We start from the raw sequence: 18494 nt of genomic DNA, 5'->3' as shown, positions 1-18494 counted from the left end.
ACAATTTTATCCTGGTGAACAGCTTTTATGTAATTTTATGTAATTTATGTAATGTAATTGGTTAATGTTGTGTATTATATTTTAGATTTTCAGTGTTAGCATTGAATCTTTGCTGTTAGCTGGTCTGAGTCCCTCTGCAGAGGTAGAGAAGATCGGGATATAAAAGTTTTAAATAATAATAATAATAATAATAATAATAATAATAATAATAATAATAATAATTAAAGTACTGCAAGTCCCGTCATCCATGGTCCATCCTCCCTCAAACTGCACCAGGATGTAGAGTGGGTCTTGGGGAGTCTGTGTGCCAAGTTTGGTCTTGTTCTGTCATTGCTAGGGGCCACAGGTGTTTTGGATTTCAAATCCCACCATTCCTGACTGCCTCAGGCCCTTCCCTTTTCCCTCTCAGCCACTTAAGAATGTTAAAATGTTGAGGCTGGCCAATCAGAAAGCATATGCAAATTATACCAAAGGGGCAACCAATCAGAAAGCTGCCACATACATACATACATACATACGAACATTCACTTTTTTTAATATACTAGTTTGGGGACCCAGCGGTGACTGGGTTAATTGAGAAAAGGCATTGTGTGCCAAGGTTGGTCTTAATCAGTTATTGATGTGGCTCGCAGTAGTCTCAGGAAGATAGTGAAGTACTGCGAGTCCCATTGTCCATGGTCCACCCTCCTCCAAACTGTCCACACTCCAAGCATTGATAGGGTTTCTCGCCAGTGTGTAAACTGAAATCTGAGTAAAGCTCTGTACACACTCTGGGCATGTCCCCTCAGTGTACGTCCTTTTATGTTTACATGGATTTGAACTATCAATGAACCTGTTTGTTTCTTTATTTTTATTGAATACAAGATAACATAACCTTTGAGCAGATATTAATTATCTATTGTAAACTTATATTCTGGTAAAGTGTTTCTAGATTATCTATTCGCCTTTTTACAAGTTCATTCTCAATCGGTGAACCCCTTTCCAAAATCCAAGCATTCATAAGGTTTCTCCTCAGTGTGAGTCCTTTGATGTGAACATAGACCTGAACTATCAATGAAACTCTTTACACACGCAAGGCATGTATAGGGTTTCTCCCCAGTCCATCAGAAGAAGTCACTGACAGATTTCCACTATCGGTGAAGCTGTATCCACACTCCAGGCATTTATAGGGTTTTTCTCCAGTGTGAATCCTCTGATGTCTATGTAGATGTGCACTTTGAGTGAAACTCTGACCACATTCCAGGCATTTATAGGGTTTCTCCCTAGTGTGACTCCTCTGATGAGAATGTAGGCTCCCACTCTCCATGAAGCTGTATCCACACTCCAGGCATGTATAGGGTTTCTCCCCAGTCCATCAGAAGAAGTCACTGATAGATTTCCACTATCGGTGAAGCTGTATCCACACTCCAGGCATTTATAGGGTTTTTCTCCAGTGTGAATCCTCTGATGTCTATGTAGATGTGCACTTTGAGTGAAACTCTGACCACATTCCAGGCATTTATAGGGTTTCTCCCTAGTGTGACTCCTCTGATGAGAATGTAGGCTCCCACTCTCCATGAAGCTGTATCCACACTCCAGGCATTTATAGGGTTTCTCCCCAGTCCATCAGAAGAAGTCACTGATAGATTTCCACTATCAGTCAAACTGTATCCACACTCCAGGCATTTATAGGGTTTCTCTCCAGTGTGAATCCTCTGATGTCTATGTAGATGTGCACTCTGAGTGAAGCTCTGGCCACATTCCAGGCATTTATAGGGTTTCTCCCTAGTGTGACTCCTCTGATGAGAATGTAGGCTCCCACTCTCCATGAAGCTGTATCCACACTCCAGGCATTTATAGGGTTTCTCCCCAGTGAGTCCTTTGAGGTGAACGAAGATATGAAATCTGAGTGAAGCTCTTTTCACACTCGAAGCACGAATAGGGTTTCTGCCCAGTGTGAATCCTTTGATGTTTACATAGGTCTCCATTAATTGAAGCTCTGTCCAAACTCCAAGCATTGATAGGGTTTCTCTCCAGTGTGTAAACTGAAATCTGAGTAAAGCTCTGTCCACACTCCGGGCATTTCCCCCCAGTGTACGTTCCTTGATGTTTACATAGATTTGAACTATCAATAAACCCGTTTCTTTATTTTTTTAAAATTTAATACAAGATAACATAATCTTTCAGCAGATAATAAATATGTATTGTGAGCTTATAGTCCGGAAAAGCGTTTCTATATTATTTTATTTATTTATTTATATTTCAAACTTATATGCCGCCGCTCCCCTTGGGCTCGGAGCACCTTACAAGAACAAACTAGAATCTAACACAAATTAAACAACATATCAAAGATCAAAAGCCTGTCGAAACAAATATGTCTTACAAGCCCTGTGGAAGGCCTTTAAATCCCGCAAGGCACGGTCTTCTGGTGGCAGAGTATTCCATAGCGATGGTGCCACTACTGTGAAGGCTCTGCGTCTGGTTGCTGTTAGATGCAAGGTTTTAAAACTGGGAACTTCCAATAAATCTTGGTCCTCAGAACGGAGGGATCTTGGGTTGGTAGGGGGTGAGGCGGTCCCTCAGGTACATCGGCCCCAGACCATATAAGGCCTTAAAGGTAAGTACCATCAATTTAAAAGTGATCCGGTGCTCAATTGGTAACCAATGCAGTTGCAATAAAATTGTTGTAATATGGCATCTCATCGGAGCTCTTGCAAGAAGCCGAGCAGCTGCATTTTGTACCAACTTGAGCTTACGGATCATCAGTAGAGGAAGGCCAATGTAGAGGACGTTACAGTAGTCCAGTCTTGAGATGACCGTAGCCTGGATCACCATAGCGAGGTCGTCCCTGGACAGGGAGGGGGCCAGCCGTCTAGCCTGCCGCAGGTGAAAAAAAGCGGTTCTGCTAACGGCGGAGACCTGAGCCTCCATCGTCAGCAGAGGGTCCAAAAGGACTCCCAGACACTTGACCAATGATGACAGGCGTAGCGCCTCACCATCCAGGGTAGGCAGCTGGATATCCCCACTGCCCGGTTGACCCAGCCACAGAATCTCCGTTTTTGCCGGATTCACCCTCAACCTGCTAGCACGCAGCCATCCTTTAACAGCCTCAAGGCATTGATGAAAATTATCGGGTACAGAGTCCAGTTGGCTTTCCATCTTCAACATAAGCTGAGTGTCATCGGCGTACTGGAAACACTCAAGCCCAAAGCCTTGGACCAGCTGAGCAAGTGGGAGCATATAGATGTTAAATAATAGAATCATAGAGTTGGAAGAGACCTCATGGGCCATCCAGTCCAACCCCATTCTGCCAAGAAGCAGGAATATTGCATTTATATCACCCCTGACAGATGGCCATCCAGCCTCTGCTTAAAAGCTTCCAAAGAAGGAGCCTCCACCACACTCCGGGGCAGAGAGTTCCACTGCTGAACGGCTCTCACAGTCAGGAAGTTCTTCCTCATGTTCAGATAGAATCTCCTCTCTTGTAGTTTGAAGCCATTCCTCCATTGCGTCCTAGTCTCCAGGGAAGCAGAAAGGAAGCTTGCTCCCTCCTCCCTGTGGCTTCCTCTCACATATTTATACATGGCTATCATATCTCCTCTTAAATCATAGAATCATAGAATCATAGAGTTGGAAGAGACCTCATGGGGCATCCAGTCCAACCTCATTCTGCCAAGAAGCAGGAATATTGCATTCAAATCACCCCTGACAGATGGCCATCCAGCCTCATAGAATCCTAGAGTGGGAAGAGACCTCTTGGGCCATCATCCAGTCCAACCCCCTGCCAAAAAGCAGGAATATTGCATTCAAATCACCCCTGACAGATGGCCATCCAGCCTCTGTTTAAAAGCTTCCAAAGAAGGAGCCTCCACCACACTCCGGGGCAGAGAGTAAATAGATATTATCTATTTGCCTTTTTACAAGTTCATTCTCAATCAGCGAATCCCTTTCCAAAATCCAAGCATTCATAAGGTTTCTCCTCACTGTGAATCCTGTAATGTGAACATAGACCTGAACTATCAGTGAAAATCTGTCCACACTCCAGGCATGTATAGGGTTTCTCCTCCATGTGAGTTCTTAGATGTGAACGTAGACCTGAACTATCAGTGAAGCTCTGACCACACTCTAGGCATTTATAGGGTTTCTCCCCAGTGTGAGTCCTTTGATGTTTATGTAGACTTCCTCTCTGAGTGAAACTCTTTCCACACTCCAGGCATGTATAGGGTCTCTCCCCAGTGTGAGTCCTTTGATGTGATTGTAGACCTCCACTCTGAGTGAAGCTCTGACCACACTGCAGGCATTTATAGGGTTTCTCCCCAGTGTGAGTCCTTAGATGTGAACGTAGACCTGAACTATGAGTGAAGCTCTGACCACACTCCACGCATGTAAAGGGTTTCTCCCCAGTGTGTGTTCTTTGATGTCGACATAAATATGAACTATAAGCAAACCTCTTCCCACACTCCAGGCATGTATAGGGTTTCTCCCCAGTGTGAGTCCTTTGATGTGAACGTAGATTTGTACTATAAGCAAAGCTCTGTCCACAATCCAGGCATTTATAGGGTTTCTCCCCAGTGTGAGTCCTTTTATGTGAATAGAGACCTGAATCATGAGCGAAGCTCTGTCCACATTCCTGGCATTTATAGGGTTTCTCTCCAGTGTGAATCCTTTGATGGCTGTGTAGATGTGCACTCTGAGTGAAGCTCTGACCACACTCCAGGCATGTATAGGGTTTCTCCCCAGTGTGAGTCCTTTCATGTGAACGTAGACCTGAACTTTGAGCGAAGCTTTGTCCACACTCTAGGCATATATAAGATTTCTCCCCAGTGTGAATCCTTTTATGTGAACATAGACCTGAACTTTGAGCAAAGCTCTGTCCACACTCCAGGCATGTAAAGGGTTTCTCCCCAGTGTGTGTTCTTTGATGTCGAGATAAGCCTGAAGTATGAGTGAACCTCTTCCCACACTCCAGGCATTCATAGCATTTCTCCCCAATGTGAGTCCTTTGATGTGAACGTAGATTTGTACAGCGACTGAAGCTCTGTCCACAGTCCAGGCATTTAAAGGGTTTCTCCCCAGTGTGAGACTTTTGATGTGAACGTAGGTATCTAATCTGATTGAACCTCTGTCCACACTCCAGGCATGTATAGGGTTTTTCCCCATTGTGAGTCCACTGATGTGAACGTAGATTTGTACTACGGCTGAAGCTCTGTCCACACTCCAGGCATGTATAGGGTTTCTCCCCAGTGTGAGTCTTTTGATGTGAATGTAGATTTGAAATCTGAGTGAAACTCTTTCCACACTCGAGGCATGTATAGGGTTTCTCCCCAGTGTGAATTCTTTGGTGTTCAAATAGATTTGAACTATGCGTGAACCTCTTCCCACACTCGAGGCATGTATAGGGTTTTTCCCCAGTGTGAGTCTTTTGATGTGAACGTAGACCTGAACTATAAATGAAGCTTTGTCCACACTCCAGGCATTTATAGGGTTTCTCTCCAGTGTGAGTCCTTTGATGTTTATGTAGATTTCCTCTCTGAGTGAAGCTTTGACCACACTCCAGGCAGAAATAGGGTTTCTCCCCAGTGGGAGTCCCTTGATGTGAATGAAGATTTTGCCTCTCGGTGAAGCTCTGACCACACTCCAGGTATTTAGATGCTTCCTCCTCCATGTCAATAATGATATAAGTAAAGTCAAGAATTCAGCAAGATCATTGCCTTGAGAGGATTTCTTCTTCCTGTATTGGTTTCCTTACTGCATCCAAGAGGTCGCTCCAAAGAGTCCTCATTTCCCTGGTGAAGAAAGAAGAGAAAGATCAAGGGAGAAATCCAGAGACCTTCTCTACCTCCAAGATTGCCCCCTTCCCCTTCATGGGGAAGAAAGTGCATCTATTCTGAGCAATCCTCTCATAGAAGCCACCTCAACAATGCCTAGCTAAGCACAGGCAAAACAGCCTGAAAAGGGGGAAGCTGATCAGCCTGTCTTACCCCCGGGCATGAAATAAAAACATGGAGCTATAAAACTGGCCTCCCAAAAGGAAATCCTAAGAAAACCGAAGGCTGGGGGAAGGAAGTGTTCCTGGAAAAGTCTTCCCTTTGGAAGATACAAGTTGAAACTCAACTAATAATGACGTGTAGTTAGTTGGTTGAAATCGAATCAGCTGGATGAACGTTAAAGTAGGGGTGGAGTCCCTTTAGAATGACTTTGACTGCAGTCAAAACAATTCAGGCTGCAGAGATACAAGCAATATATCCATTTCAAGGCAAAACGGCTTGTGAGTGGTTATTTGATATTATTATTATTATTATAACTTAATTTGTACCCCGCTAGCATCTCCCGAAGGATTCGATGCGGCTTACAACAGGCCGAAGCCCACACAATACAACAATACAATACCTAGCAAATAAGACAATTAAGCAGAGAAACAAATACAATAGCAATATGGCAAGACATTATTAAAAACTGAGCCGGCCAGAGTAGGGGTACAGGATTAAAAGTGTCGGAGGGATATGGGGTTAGAATATAGGTGCGGTGTGCAGTGTGCGGTAGTCTTGGAACTGACTAAAGGGCTTCTGGGATTTGGAACTGGGGTTTCTAGTCTGAGAAGGCACATTTGAACAGCCAGGTTTTAAGGTTCTTTCTGAAGACTGCCAGTGTAGGGGCTTGTCTGAGGTCTTTCGGGAGGGCGTTCCAGAGGCGGGGGGCCACCACGGAGAAGGCCCTGTCCCGCGTCCCCACCAAACGCGCTTGTGACGTGGGCGGAATCACGAGCAGGGCCTCTCCAGATGACCGGAGTGAGCGTGTGGGTTCATAGACAACGATGCGGTCACGCAGCTAGGGTGGTCCCAAACCGTTCAGGGCTTTGTAGGTAAGCACCTGCACCTTAAATTGGGCTCGGAAGATAAACGGCAGCCAGTGGAGCTCTTTAAACAGGAGGGTTGACCTCTCTCTGTAATGGGCCCCAGTTAACATTCTGGCCGCTGCCCGCTGAACCAATTGGAGTTTCCGAGCCGTTTTTAAGGGCAGCCCCATGTAGAGCGCATTGCAGTAATCAAGTCTAGAGGTGACTAAGGCATGGACCACCCCGGCCAGATGGGATATATTGCTATATAGATCCTACAGTCTGACACTTTGCAGTCAAAACAATTCAAGCTGTCTACAATAACACTGTCTGGGAGCATTGCCAAATGCAGGGATGTACTTACAAAAGACATCTAATTGAAAATTTGTTGAAATACGACACCCAGTGGACAAGAAGTAAATAAAATAAGGAGGGCACCTGCACTTTCATAATAAACTTGTTTACAATGAAGAAAAAACAAACTAGGTGGATGCAAATATTGAAACAAATGGAAATACTGAATGGAATGATCAATAATGCTAATACTAAACTTTAGAAATTTAATACGTACTGGGATATGAACAAAGGGAATTAAGTATGTTGGAAAGAAAGAAAGATGGACAAACCAAAGACCAGGAAGCAATTTCAGAAGGAACCGTTAAATACCAATTTGAGGACAGACTTGGCCCCTGAAGAGGAGGAACAGATACGTGAACAAGAGGAGCCAAATAAATCTGGAAAAATGGAGGAGGATGCACAACGAAAGAAAGCGGGAACTCAGAAGGAATTACCACAGTCAAGTTCAACAGTGACAAATGCAAGATACTCCACTTTTGCAGGAAAAACGAAATGCAAAGATACAGAATGGGGGACAATACCTGGCTCGAGAGCAGTACGTGTGAAAAAGATCTTGGAGTCCTCGTGGGGAGGAAGGGGAACATGAGCCAGGAATGTGATGTGGCGGCAAAAAAAGCCAATGGGATTTTGGCCTCAGGCATCAAGAGGAGCCTAGTGTCTAGATCCAGGGAAATAATGCTACCCCTCTATTCTGCTTTGGTTAGACCACATCTGGAATATTGTGTCCAATTCTGGGCACCACAATTCAAGAGAGATATTGACACTAAGCTGGAATGTGTCCAGAGGAGGGCGACTAAAATGATCAAAGGTCTGGAGAACAAGCCCTATGAGGAGCGGCTTAAGGAGCTGGGCATGTTTAGCCTGAAGAAGAGAAGGCTGAGAGGAGATATGATAGCCATGTATAAATATGTGAGAGGAAGCCACAGGGAGGAAGGAGAAGATCAGGGGTCTGGAGAACAAGCCCTATGAGGAGCGGCTTAAGGAGCTGGGCATGTTTAGCCTGAAGAAGAGAAGGCTGAGAGGAGACATGATAGCCATGTATAAATATGTGAGAGGAAGCCACAGGGAGGAGGAGGGAGCAAGCTTCCTTTCTGCTTCCCTGGAGACTAGGACGCGGAACAATGGCTTCAAACCACAAGAGAGGAGATTCCATCTGAACATGAGGAAGAACTTCCTGACTGTGAGAGCCATTCAGCAGTGGAACTCTCTGCCCCGGAGGGAGTGTGGTGGAGGCTCCTTTGGAAGCTTTGAAGCAGAGGCTGGATGGCCATCTGTCAGGGGTGATTTGAATGCAATATTCCTGCTTCTTGGCAGAATGGGGTTGGACTGGATGGCCTATGAGGTCTCTTCCAACTCTTTGATTCTATTATTCTATGATTCTAAGAGACAAAATATACACAGAGAACAAAGAAAATGTCAAATTGAGGTGAGCAATATCTCAGAAGATATCAGGACTCTAAAGATGATGTCGAATTAAATCTCCACTCCTACTGGTGAATACAGAACTGTCCAAAAGCAGATTTAAATAAAGGAAATCCCTGTGCGCCAACTGCGACCGTACCTCACGAAGGCTGATCTGGCCGGGGTGGTCCATGCCTTGGTCACCTCCAGATTGGACTACTGCAATGCGCTCTACGTGGGGCTGCCCTTGAAAACGGCTCGGAAATTCCAACTGGTCCAACGGGCAGCGGCCAGGATGTTAACTGGCGCTCCTTACAGAGAGAGGTCAACCCTTCTGTTCAAGGAGCTCCACTGGCTGCCGTATATTTTCCGAGCCCAATTTAAGGTGCAGGTGCTTACCTACAAAGCCCTAAAAGGTTTGGGACCATCCTACCTGCGTGACCGCATCTCTGTCTACGAACCCACGCGTTCACTTCGGTCATCCGGAGAGGCCCTGCTCGTGATCCCGCCTGCGTCGCAAGCGCGTTTGGTGGGGACACGAGACAAGGCCTTTTCCGTGGTGGCCCTCCGACTCTGGAACACCTTCCCCAAAGATCTTAGACAGGCCCCTGCATTGGCAGTCTTTAGAAAGAACTTGAAGACTGGCTGTTCCAATGTGCCTTCCCAGAATAGGAAATCTCCAATACCAAGTCCCAGAAGCACTTTATTAGAACTAAGATTGCTGCACACTGCTCTTACCCTATAATCCTGACATATCACCTGTCACATCAAGACTTTTAATTCTGTACCCATTACTCTGGCCCGGCCCAGTTTTATTGTGTCTTAGCGTATTGTTTATTGCTTGTTGTTTAATAGTGCTATAATTGTTTTTAATTTGCTTTAGGTTGTGTATTGTTATGTTGTGTATTGAGGCCTTGGCCTTCGTAAGCCGCATTGAGTCCTTTGGGAGATGCTAGCGGGGTACAAATAAAGTTTAATAATAATAATAGTCTATGGCCAACAGGAAACTTTGGGATCAAGTGAACCATCTTGGATGTTAAAATCTTCTGGGGAGGCCCTGCTCTCGCTCCCCCCTTCTTCGCAAATGCGCCTGGCGTGGACGAGGGACAGGGCCTTCTCAGCGGTGACCCCTCGACTGTGGAACGCCCTGCCTAGAGATATAAGATCGGCTCCCTCCCTCCTGACTTTTCAAAAAAAGGTGAAAACCTGGCTTTTGGAGCAGGCCTTCCCAAATATAGCATAGCTAAATGGAATTATGGAACTACTTGATAACGCAACGGAATAACGATTTGACATGGAGACGCTCACGATAATGTTTTAAGGCTTTGTACGGTTGAAGAGACAAAGTTGAAGTATTTTGGTCACATCATGAGGAGACAGCAAAGCCTAGAGAAGGGAATGATGCTGGGGAAAGTGGAAGGCAAAAGGAAGAGGGGCCGACCAAGGGCAAGGTGGAGGGATGGCATCCTTGAAGTGACTGGACTGACCTTGAGGGAGCTGGGGGTGGTGACGGCCGACATCTGGAATATTGTGTCCAATTCTGGGCACCACAATTCAAGAGAGATATTGACAAGCTGGAATGTGTCCAGAGGAGGGCGACTAAAATGATCAAGGGTCTGGAGAACAAGCCCTATGAGGAGCGGCTTAAGGAGCTGGGCATGTTTAGCCTGAAGAAGAGAAGGCTGAGAGGAGATATGATGAGAGCCATGTATAAATATGTGAGAGGAAGCCACAGGGAGGAGGAGGGAGCAAGCTTGTTTTCTGCTTCCTTGGAGACTAGGACGCAATGGGACAATGGCTTCAAACTACAAGAGAGGAGATTCCATCTGAACATGAGGAAGAACTTCCTGACTGTGAGAGCCGTTCAGCAGTGGAACTCTCTGCCCCGGAGTGTGGTGGAGGCTCCTTCTTTGGAAGCTTTTAAGCAGAGGCTGGATGGCCATCTGTGGGGGGTGATTTGAATGCAATATTCCTGCTTCTTGGCAGAATGGGGTTGGACTGGATGGCCCAGGAGGTCTCTTCCAACTCTTTGATTCTATGATTCTATGACAGGGAGCTCTGGCGTGGGCTGGTCCATGAGGTCACGAAGAGTCGGAGACGACTGAACAAATGAACAACAACAAACGGTTTTTATATTTTTATATCATGTTATTGTTTTTAACATAATTTCTTGATTGTTTTTACTTGTTATAATTGTCGAGGCATCGAATTGTTGCCAATTAGTGTTTGATAATATAAGATCAAGAATGTTATGTAAACCATAACATTAGGGCCAGACTTTTGCACAACTGGTAAATCACCTGCGGGTTGCCAGTTTTAAGCCCTGAGTTGGAGTGAGCAGCCCAGCTCACTGTTTACCTAAGCAGTTCAAAAACAGTTTAGAGCTGTAAGTCGGGAAATTAGGTACCACTAAAACGTGGGGGTGGTACTTTATGACACAATAAAAGAAAAAGATCACAAAATGCCCGGTGACCAAAAGGAAGTCCTGATGGCTTTTTGTCATAGAGGATGGAGCGACAGCTCCCCCCTGTGGCTGGATTTGAGCACAACCTCCAAGGCGCCAAAGCTGGATGTCGACACAACATACCTCCCTTCTGTCTGTATGTGTATTTTGATATGCCCTGAGTCCCCTTGGGGAGATAGGGCGGAATATACATAAAATGTCGTTATTATTACGTAAACTTACCAGCTTATTTACGTATGTATATGTTAGTGTTCTATGATTTTCATGATTTAACACACAATGTATTTTTGTATTTTGTTTGTCTTATGTTAATGTGTCATTGAATTATTACCAATTTGGAAGCCACTCTGAGTCCCCTTCGGATTTGAGATAGAGTGGGGTAAAAATACAGTAAATAAATAAGTTAAATAATGTGGCTAATGTGGTTAAACCCCTCATATAAGAGATATGGGAAAGTAGAATGGTTGTATAGTGGGAAAAAGGGGGTGAATGAAAAAGATACATAGATGAAGTATATATAATGTAAGTATATATACTTATATATAATAAGTATATATACTTACATACTTACATTAATCACCAGCATAAGTATATTACATATAAGTAAATATTCTTACATTATATATAATATACTAATGCTGGTGATTAACCAACCGGGGTTTAGCACAGCTGGTTAATAACTAGCAGCAACAGATATTTACCAATAAAAAGGTTGGCTCTCCAAAGCTCTCGGTGCTCTAACTGCCTATTACAGGGAAAATCAGCTAATCCCCAATCCATCTAAAACACAGACATGTGCTTTCCATCTCAAGAACAGACAAGCACCCCGAGCTCTGAAGATCATTACCTGGGAAGGAATCCCACTGGAGCATTGCAGCGCACCCAAATACCTGGGAGTCACTCTGGTTCGTGCTCTTACCTACATGAAGCACTGCCTGAACATCAAGCAAAAAGCGGGTGCTAGAAACAATATCATACGAAAGCTGACTGGCACAACCTGGGGATCACAACCAGATACAGTGAAGACATCTGCCCTTGCGCTGTGCTACTCTGCTGCTGAGTATGCATGCCCAGTGTGGAACACATCTCACCACGCTCAAACAGTGGACGTGGCTCTTAATGAGACATGCCGCATTATCACGGGGTGCCTGCGCCCCACACCACTGGGGAAATTACACTGCTTAGCCGGTATTGCACCACCTGACATCCGCCGGGAAGTAGCAGCCAATAGTGAAAGGACCAAGGCAGAGACATCTCCAGCTCATCCCCTGTTTGGGTATCAGCCAGCACGTCAATGACTTAAATCAAGACATAGTTTTCTTAGATCGACAGAGACACTTGCTGGAACACCTCAGCAAGTGAAAGTCCAAAAGTGGCAGGCCCAAACCCAGAACCTCAATCCGTGGGTGATACCCAATGAGAGACTCCCCCCTGGGCACACGGAAGACTGGGCGATTTGGAAGGCGCTGAACAGACTGCGCTCTGGCACCACGAGATGCAGAGCCAACCTTCAGAAATGGGGCTACAGGGTGGAATCCTCGACATGCGAGTGTGGAGAGGAGCAAACCACTGACCACCTGCTGCGATGCAACCTGAGCCCTGCCACATGATGCACAATGGAGGACCTTCTTGTGGCAACACCAGAGGCACTCCAAGGTGCCAGAGACTGGTCAAAGGACATTTAACCTTCTACCAAGTTTGCAAAATCTGTGGGGAGTTTTTTTGTTTTGCTTTTTAATCTGTGTGTTTGTTTTGTTCTGTTAGAAATGTAATATGTATGGTTGCTGATGACACGATAAATAAATATTAGTAATAATACATGTAATAAAATATATAATTATAATATCATGGAGAAGAAGAACTCAACAGGTTCCTGGACCATCTTAACAGCATCCACCCAAACATCCAGTTCATCATGGAAGAAGAAAACGAAAGAAGACTGCCTTTTCTGCCAAATGCAAGATACTCCACTTTGGCGGAAAAAATGAAATGCAAAGATACAGAATGGGTGACGCCTGGCTCGAGAGCAGTACGTGTGAAAAAGATCTTGGAGTCCTCGTGGACAGGAAGTTAAACATGAGCCAACAATGTGATGTGGTGGCAAAAAAAGCCAATGGGATTTTGGCCTGCATCAAGAGGAGCCTAGTGTCTAGATCTAAGGAAGTCATGCTCCCCATGCTCTATTCTGCTTTGGTTAGACCACTTTACCTGGAATATTGTGTCCAATTCTGGGCACCACAATTCAAGAGAGATATTGACTCTAAGCTGGAATGTGTCCAGAGGAGGGCGACTAAAATGATCAAGGGTCTGGAGAACAAGCCCTATGAGGAGCGGCTTAAGGAGCTGGGCGTGTTTAGCCTGAAGAAGAGAAGGCTGAGAGGAGATATGATAGCCATGTATCAATATGTGAGAGGAAGCCACAGGGAGGAGGAGGGAGCAAGCTTCCTTTCTGCTTCCTTGGAGACTAGGACGCAATGGAACAATGGCTTCAAACTACAAGAGAGGAGATTCCATCTGAACATAAGGAGGAACTTCCTGGCTGTGAGAGCCGTTCAGCAGTGGAACTCTCTGCCCCGGAGTGTGGTGGAGGCTCCTTCTTTGGAAGCTTTTAAGCAGAGGCTGGCTGGCCATCTGTCAGGGGTGATTTGAATGCAATATTCCTGCTTCTTGGCAGAATGGGGTTGGACTGGATGATGGCCCAGGAGGTCTCTTCCAACTCTTTGATTCTATGATTCTATGATTCTCGATGTCCTCGTCATCCACAAACCAGATCAACAATTGGGTCACACCGTTTACAGAAAACCCACACACACAGATAGATATCTACACAAAAACTCCAGCCATCACCCAAGTCAAAAAAGAAGCACCATTAAAGCCTTGGCAGACCGTGCAAAAAGAATCTGCGAAGCCCACCTCCTCCAAGAGGAACTGGACCACCTCAACTGGGCTCTCCAGGCCAATGGAGACTCCACCTCAGACATCAGAAGAGCCGCAAGACCACCGAGAAGAAGCCACGAGAGTAAAGACCAAGATCCACCCAGAGGAAAAGTGTTCCTGCCAGACATCAAGGGAACCACTGACCTTAGAGGGAAACTGATGAGGAAACACAACATACAAACTATCTCCAGACCCACCAAGAAAACCCAACCAATGCTCCGTTCAGCAAAGGACAAGAGGGATCCTCTCACCTCTGCAGGAGTCTACCATTATGTACCATGCAGCTGTGGACAAGAAGTCTACAGAGGGACCACCAAACACAGCATTGCCCAGACACGCATCAAGGAACATGAAAGGCACTGCAGACTCCTTCAACCAGAGAAGTCAGCCAGAGCAGACCACCTGATGAACCAGCCTGGACACAGCAGATTATTTGAGGACTCAGAAATGCTGGACCACTCTCACAACCACCATGTCAGGCTACACAGAGGAACTCTAAAATTAGAACAACACAACAACAGAGAGGAAACAAAAAAGGACATTCAACCACCACTCAACAAAAGTTTGCTCTAGGCACTGTCAGGCCATTATATGCTAATCAAGGTGGTCAGTTGAAATATTCACACCTAGCTCCAGCAGACAAGAGTCCTTTCGTCATTCCACAGATATATAAACCCATTGTCCTAATTCCAACAGACCTCACGACCTCTGAGGATGCTTGCCATAGATGCAGGCGAAACGTCAGGAGATAATGCCTCTAGACCATGGCCATATAGTCCGAAAAAACATACAACAACCCAGTGATTCTGGCCATGAAAGCCTTCGACAATACATTATATATTACTATATATATTACACCGGGATTGTGGTGCAGCAGGCTGAGTGTCAGCTGCACTAAGATCACTCTGACCAAAAGGTCATGAGTTCAAAGCCAGCCCGGGTTGGAGTGAGTTTCCAACCAATTGTGTAGCCCGTTGTCGACCTTTGCAACCCGAAAGACAGTTGCATCTGTCAAGTAGGAAAATTAGGTACCACCTTAAAGTGTGGGGAGGCTAAATTAACTGATTTATGAGGCCATAAAGAAGACTCCAGTAAAGCATTCCAGCGGGGAAGCATGCGGGGAATGCGGAAGTGCTTCATCAGCGTCGCAGATGGACGATGAAAGCGACAGCTCCCCTGGCGGCCAGAAAAAGGTAAATAGCCTCTGTCTATGTCTGTATATGTTTGTATGTCAAAAATTGGCATTGAATGTTTGCCATATATGTGTACACTGTAATCTGCCCTGAGTCCCCTGCGGGGTGAGAAGGGAGGAATATAAATACTGCAAATAAATAAATAAATATGTTGTACTATACCATTATATTGTAATATTATTAGAATTATTACATGTAATAAAGTATATAATTATAATATTATATTATTATTAATATTATAGAATCCTAGAGTGGGACGAGACCTCCTGGGCCATCATCCAGCCCAACCCCATTCTGCCAAGAAGCAGGAATATTGCATTCAAAGCACCCCTGACAGATGGACATCCAGCCTCCTCCAAAGAAGGAGCCTCCACCACACTCTGGGGCAGAGAGTTCCACTGCTGAACATAGAATCATAGAATCAAAAGAGTTGGAAGAGACCTCCTGGGCCATCCTCCAGCCCAACCCCATTCTGCCAAGAAGCAGGAATGTTGCATTCAAAGCATCCCTGACAGATGGCCATCCAGCCTCCTCCAAAGAAGGAGCCTCCACCACACTCTGGGGCAGAGAGTTCCACTGCTGAACATAGAATCATAGAATCAAAGAGTTGGAAGAGACCTCCTGGGCCATCATCCAGTCCAACCCCATTCTGCCAAGAAGCAGGACTATTGCATTCAAATCACCCCTGACAGATGGCCATCCAGCCTCTGTTTGAAAGCTTCCAAAGAAGGAAGGAGCCTCCACCACACTCCGGGGCAGAGAGTTCCACTGCTGAACGGCTCTCACAGTCAGGAAGTTCTTCCTCGTGTTCAGGTGGAATCTCCTTTCCTGTATTGCATTACATTATAATAGGTGTATAATATAATACACACACTCCCCATGTGTTTAGTATCCAACCAATCATGTCATGGTGACACTGCGAACCCTCGTGTGGCGTGACAGAGGGCCACTCGCCCTTGGAGAGGAAGGAGGGAGGGAGGGAGGCTGTGGTGGGCCTTCCATCCTTCCTTCCCCAGCCGGACCTCCTCCATCTCCTCCTCATCTAGCCACAAGGCCAAGGCAATCTGGCAGGAAGGAGGGAGGGCCTCATTCTCCCGGGGAGTCGGCCATGGAAGGGACACTCCACCCCAGTGGTTCTCAACCTGGGCTCCCCAGGTGTTTTGGCCTTCAACTCCCAGAAATCCTAAGAGCTGGTAAACTGGCTGGGATTTCTGGGAGTTGTAGGCCAAAACACTTGGGGAGAGATCCACAGAGTGAGAACCAGAGGGTCCTTGAGGGCCTCCTAAGGTCACTATACAGATCTAGATGGTCCTTGAGGGCCTCCTAAGGTCACTTTATAGATTGAGACCAGTGGTTCTCACCCTGTGGGTCTCTCCCCAGGTGTTTTGGCCTACAACTCCCAGAAACCCTAACAACTGGCAAACTGGCTGGGATTTCTGGGAGTTGTAGGCCAAAACACCTGGGGAGAGATCCACAGAGTGAGAACCAGAGGGTCCTTGAGGGCCTCCTAAGGTCACTATACAGATCTAGATGGTCCTTGAGGGCCTCCTAAGGTCACTATGTAGATCTAGACCAGTGGTTCTCTCCCTGTGGGTCTCTCCCCAGGTGTTTTGGCCTACAACTCCCAGAAACCCTAACAACTGGCAAACTGGCTGGGATTCCTGGGAGTTGTAGGCCAAAACACCTGGGGAGAGACTCACAGGGTGAGAACCACTGCAGTCCACCCCTTTCCAGCCCTCCTCCCTCTCTCCACTCACCTCAGTCTCTCTCCCGGCTCTTCCTCCTTCTAACATGGCGAGAGCTGAGAAGGGGGCGGGGCCCGAGTGACGTCATCCTTCCCCCTCGGAAGGAGAGGCGTCCTCTCCTTCCGAGGGGGAAGGATGACGTCGCTCAGGCCCCGCCCCCTTCGCCGCCCGGGAGGCAAGGCTGGCGGACGCTAATAAGCTCATTTGCATGTTTAAAGGGGAAGCGGGAAAAGGAAGGGGGCGCCCCTCCCCTCACAGTCCTTCAACTTCAGGTCGGGCTGAGGTAATTTTCAAATGTGTGAAGCCTTGGCCTAGTTTGTTTTCCCTCCTCTGCCCACTTCCTTTGGGACGGGCTGCTCCATTTGTGCCGAGTTTAGGGGGGAGCTTAACACCCCCCCCCCCACCCCAGGTCTGGCTCAGGGCTTCCTGAGAAGGTTCTCCCGCCATTCTTCCTGAGGCAAAAGCTGCACATGGCAAGTGCTGAACCTGACTCAGCACATAGAAGATGGCTTTGAAAGGCAGCAGATCACAGGAGCTGTCTTCATAGAACTGTCAGCAGCCTATGAGACTGTGAACCACCGCTGCCTCACTTTTGTTGAGAGGTGTTAAGATGTGCCTGGTTAGGTTCTTGTGGGTTTTTTTCGGGCTATAGAGCCATGTTCTAGAGGCATTCTCTCCTGACGTTTCGCCTGCATCTATGGCAAGCATCCTCAGAGGTTGTGAGGTCTGTTGAACCTAGGAAAGTGGGTTTATATATCTGTGGAATGGCTGGGGTGGGGCAAGGAGCTCTTCCCTGCTGCAGTTAGGTGTGAATGTTTAGCTGATCACCTTCATTAGCATTTGAAGGTCTGCCTGAGCCTGGGAAAATCTGTTGCTGGGAGGTGTTAATCTGTGCCTGGTTGTTTCCTCTCTGTTGTTTTGCTGTTATAATTTTAGAGTTTTTTAATACTGGTAGCCAGATTTTGTTCATTTTCATGGTCTCATGGCTAAACATTCACACCTAACTGCAGCAGGGAAGAGCTCCTTGCCCCACCCTAGCCATTCCACCCATTGTCCTAATTCCAACAGACCTCACACCTCTGAGGATGCTTGCCATAGATGCAGGCGAAACGTCAGGAGAAATGCCTCTAGAACATGGCTCTATAGCCCGAAAAAACCCACAAGAACCTAGTGATTCCAGCCATGAAAGCCTTCGACAATACAATGTGCCTGGTTGTTTCCTCTCTGCTGTTTTGCTGTTGTAATTTTAGAGTTTTTAAATACTGGTAGCCAGATTTTGTTCATTTCCATGGTCTCTTCCTTTCTGTTGAAATTGTCCACATGCTTCTTGTGGATTTCAATGGCTTCTCTGTGTAGTCTGACATGGTGGTTGTTGGTGTGGTCCAGCATTTCTGTGTTCTCAAATAATATGCTGTGTCCAGGCTGGTTCCTCGGGTGCTCTGCTATGGCTGATTCTTCTAAAATTATAACAGCTAAACAACAGAGAGGAAACAACCAGGCACAGATTAACACCTCCCAGGAACAGATTTTCCCAGGCTCAGGCAGACCTTCAAATGCTAATGAAGGTGATCAGCTAAACATTC

The 18494-nt window shown here is 46.2% G+C and overlaps 2 protein-coding genes across 2 annotated transcripts in view; both read right to left on the bottom strand.

Annotated features, from left to right (window-relative positions):
- Window positions 1–18494, bottom strand: part of LOC132775208 (zinc finger protein 850-like) — a 70390-nt gene that overhangs the window by 25819 nt on the left and 26077 nt on the right. The window lies entirely within an intron of this gene.
- Window positions 236–18494, bottom strand: part of LOC132775212 (zinc finger protein 420-like) — a 44280-nt gene continuing 26021 nt past the window's right edge. The window contains exons 1-2 of the mRNA XM_067467157.1: window positions 16924–16981; window positions 236–5765 (exon numbers count right to left, since the gene is read on the bottom strand). Of these exons, the coding sequence (XP_067323258.1) occupies window positions 3911–5644 (1734 nt within the window). The 5' untranslated portion in view covers window positions 5645–5765; window positions 16924–16981 and the 3' untranslated portion in view covers window positions 236–3910. Of the gene's footprint in view, window positions 5766–16923 lie in introns of the transcript that reaches the window.

The sequence above is a fragment of the Anolis sagrei genome, chromosome 4, assembly GCF_037176765.1.
Source record: "Anolis sagrei isolate rAnoSag1 chromosome 4, rAnoSag1.mat, whole genome shotgun sequence".
Lineage (NCBI taxonomy): Eukaryota > Metazoa > Chordata > Lepidosauria > Squamata > Dactyloidae > Anolis > Anolis sagrei.
Note: the sequence above shows the minus strand (reverse complement) of the source record. Positions and strands in the feature narration are given on the sequence as shown.